At 47.8% G+C, this 3,629-nt stretch overlaps 1 protein-coding gene across 1 annotated transcript in view; it reads right to left on the reverse strand.

Moving 5' to 3' along the window:
* Window positions 1-2,446: 2,446 nt before the first annotated feature.
* Window positions 2,447-3,629, reverse strand: part of NHSL2 (NHS-like 2) — a 235,070-nt gene continuing 233,887 nt past the window's right edge. Inside the window, exon 8 of the mRNA XM_012643846.1 lies at window positions 2,447-3,087. Within this exon, the coding sequence (XP_012499300.1) occupies window positions 2,766-3,087 (322 nt within the window). The 3' untranslated portion in view covers window positions 2,447-2,765. The remainder of the gene's footprint in view (window positions 3,088-3,629) is intronic.

The raw sequence follows: 3,629 nt of genomic DNA on the forward strand, positions 1-3,629 counted from the left end.
CTGACCTCCTGGGGCCCAACTTCGTTTCACTTGAACCTCTTCTCTATTCTGCCTTTAAAAAGTATTATCATTATTCTTCGTACTAGTACTAGCCATAGCAGTAGGTTCTCTGCAAGCCTTCCTGGGAGGGCCTTTCAGTCTCCGTCCTCCAGTCTTGGCAGAGTAGCTGCAGAAGGCAGCAGATGTTGTGGTAAGTGCCTGGGTGGGAGAGAGAGTTGGTGTTGCAAGAATCAAGGGTAGGAGAGAGGTGGAGCATTAGGCGTAGGAAAGGTGCTTGGGGTTCTGTTAATCAATGACTGGCGGAAGTTTCACAGTTTGGTTGTTTGGGACTAGGTCCACCTGTTGCAAAATATTAAATGAATATTTCCAGTCCTAAATGTTATCTCTGACCGTACACTCTGCCCCAAATCCTGTTGTGCTAATGGGAACACCACTGGGCATTTGAGGGCCATAGTGACGATGTAGAAGATGTTCATAAAGATTCGGGGCATACAGAGTATTGTACAAGAAAGCAAGAATCAAGGTAATTGAAAAACAGAAAAGCGTCTGGGCATTCAGCTTTAGAATATTGGGGGAAACCTCCAGAGGCAGCAAGGTCAGGGGAGAGGCACAACCCACTAGAAGTAGTAAACGAGAAGCTTCCAGAAAAATCAGCAGAAGTAACAAGTCCTACACTATGAGTCCCATACTCAGCTTTAGAGTTCAGCTAGTCGTAATGGTTCCCAAGGAGCAGGCCCTGGTAGCCTTTCACTTTTGTTAAGTAAAAGCACAAACACTCCTTCATTTCCCTACCGAGGAAAATGTTTCTGTCTTTTGGAATTCTGAGTCTGGGGCAGGCAAGGTGGAATTCATATATGAACTAAGGCCAGGGATGAATCTATTTTATTTCAGGCAAAAATCTGTGAAATTTGTTGAAGACCTTCAAACCAAGTAGTTCCAATACTTTCCAAAGCAACTGGGCTTTCACTAGCTGTTTATTATTTTAAGTGGTTTCTTTCTAAATCAGAGGAAGTGCTGATTGCAAGGGAGCAATAGGCCTGGCCTGTTCCCAGAAGTCTCGAATTCAAACTGTACCAACCAAGGGCCTAGGCCTAGCGCTTCTCTGTGTGAGAGGCCCCAATCTTCTCAGTACTCGGTGTTGTTTTTCGGCTTCTCTGTCCGGCTGGAGTGCGGGCAGTTGAGCTAAGAGCTTGCTTCTCATCAGTGAGCAACACGACCTATGGATATGGAGATCTGCTTGTCTCTGGAACTCTTACTGCGTCCTCCAGGAGGTTGACCAATGAATCTGTTGGGTGGGGGGTGAAGTAGGAAGGGGTCGGGGAACTCTCTTTGTGAGGCAGGCTACAATTTCACTTGACTTCTCTTTTTGCCTCTTGGGATGGTAGACAATTAGCTTGCCATCACTGGTCAGCAGGTTTTCTTTCTTCAATGCTTTGTCTGTCTTCCCCCCAACCTCTCAGAAATCAGGCATATGAAAATCAAATGAATCACTGCTCTTGCTCTGCTTAGGTAATCGAGCTGACAAGAATAGTTAGCGCCTATGAGCTTTGGGGGCGGAGGGATCGCAGTGGCTGTTCTGGAGGTCTGCCCCAGCGCACTTAATTGAAAGTTGGTCAAACAGCAGAACCTAAATGACAAAAAGTAGCCCTTTTTTTTTTTTTTGGTGTTGTGGGCCATAGCAACTTGCAAGGCTGCCTTTTAGATTTTGGATAGATCCTTTTAGTTTAAGTGTACTTGGTTTTTGGAACAAAACCAACCACAAACCACGATCTGAATCGAATGGTGAGGGGCAAGGTGCACTTACTTTCTATCTTCCTTGAGCCTTTGATGATGCTGTTCCTTCAGCTAACTACTTCCTGTAATGAGGGTTATATGCAAATGAAATGAGAGTTCTTAGAATACAGCATGAGCTGGGCACAGATCCTGGCTACCGCTGTTGACAGACTCTTGAAGGATCTCAAGGCGCACGCACGAGTTACCTTGGCTAGATCTGAGTGAACAAATGACTGTCTTCTTTGTTGGCTGAGCTTGGTTCATCCCAAGCAACCTGGTCCAGGCCTTTTCTAACTAATGGCGATGGGGTGGGGGGGATCCTATATGTTTATTGAAACTCATCACCCTGATCTCCGTGTAGACAATCAAGCTGAAAAAGGCATGAAGTTTCAGCACAGAGTCACATTCATAATTTGCACCACAAAAGCCATCCAATCAACCCCATGCCAAAATAAGTGCACGCTTGCAAACCTCTCCTATGTGGAGGGGAAGTTAAATTGGGGCTGAGGAGGCATCAGAGTCTTTCTGTATCTCCACACAGGCCGTCAGGGCCTCCCCAGGAAAGGGAGCTATCAGTAATGGCACCCTATGCCCCCAGGTTTGGCAGCCCCCAATCTGCTCTCACACTGCGCCCCTCAGTGACAGGAGCCAGGGATGGAGCAGCCGGGTCATTGACGGAAAAGGTGGCACATGTGCCCTCACATCTGAGAACTTCTGAGTTAGTGCGCACCACTGGGGGAAAAGAAGAAGAAACTCGGGAGTCAGTCAAGGCAAGACTGTAAGTATGAAAATGTAAAGTGTCTCGAGATGATTAAGTGCCTGATGACTTTAGCTCTAGATGAGGCGGCCTCTCTCCTGCCGCCCAGAATGTGAGTTAATGTGATAGAAATGTAGGCTCTGTTGTTATTCCCAAGGTTCCTTTTTAAAACCTTTTCTCTTTCCCCTTCTCTACCCAAGTTTAGTAAGTAAACCCCGCTTGTTGAACCCAGGGCTTAGGTACTAGGGTTATCAGTGGTTTCATAGTCTTTTGAAAATTGTGCAATAATTCTCCGAGCCAGTGGATTAGTGGTCTTCAGCAGTTCGGCTGCTGAGGGGCGGGATTTTGGAGTTGCCTTGCTTCCCTTCTTCTGTAGCAAGGCCTTGAAATCATCATTTCTGCCAGCATCTAGGTTGGCACTGCTGCCCGACCCTGCGGTGGCAGCCGACTCACTGATCGGAGACTCAGCCGTGTTCTTTATCGGAGAGTGGGAGCTCTGTCTGCTGCAGGCAAAGGTCTCACCAGGCTCCTTCCAGCCGAGTAGCTTTCTCTTGGACCTAAATAAGAGCAAGTTTGGTTTGAGTGAGTTCACGCACCAGGTGTTTACCAGTGCTTCACAGACCTCCACGCCAGTGACGTGATCTGAGAACGGCCGTGCAGCAGCCTGGCAAGCAGTTGTATTGACTGGCCTTCCCCCTCGCCTGTACGTCCTCAGAGTTCCTTGTTGGGTCCTCTGTCCCCACACGCCTTTCAATGCCCACGGCTAGAGTCACTTGGCCTGTGCCCGCAGGCTCAGTCCCACCCAAGTGCTAGGACCAAGGACAAATTTTAGGAATCAAGGCTAGCAGCTCAGTGACTCAACCAGGACAACCTGGAGAATGGTCCTGTTCTGAACTGGTGCTCCAGCTCCAATAACTGGGCTGTTTCCAGTTTTCTTGTCCCCGAGCCCCTGACTGTTGAATAACTGGGTCTCCATCTGGTCCCCCTTTGCCCAAGTTCCTTCTGTGATATACTGCCTGGTGCCCCACTTCACCTCTTTTTTTTTTTTTTTTTTTGAGACAGAGTCTAAGGCCAGGGATGAATCTATTTTATTTCAGGC

The sequence above is a fragment of the Propithecus coquereli genome, unplaced genomic scaffold (genome assembly GCF_000956105.1).
Source record: "Propithecus coquereli isolate 6110/MARCELLA unplaced genomic scaffold, Pcoq_1.0 Scaffold101, whole genome shotgun sequence".
In the NCBI taxonomy this organism is placed as follows: Eukaryota; Metazoa; Chordata; class Mammalia; order Primates; family Indriidae; genus Propithecus; species Propithecus coquereli.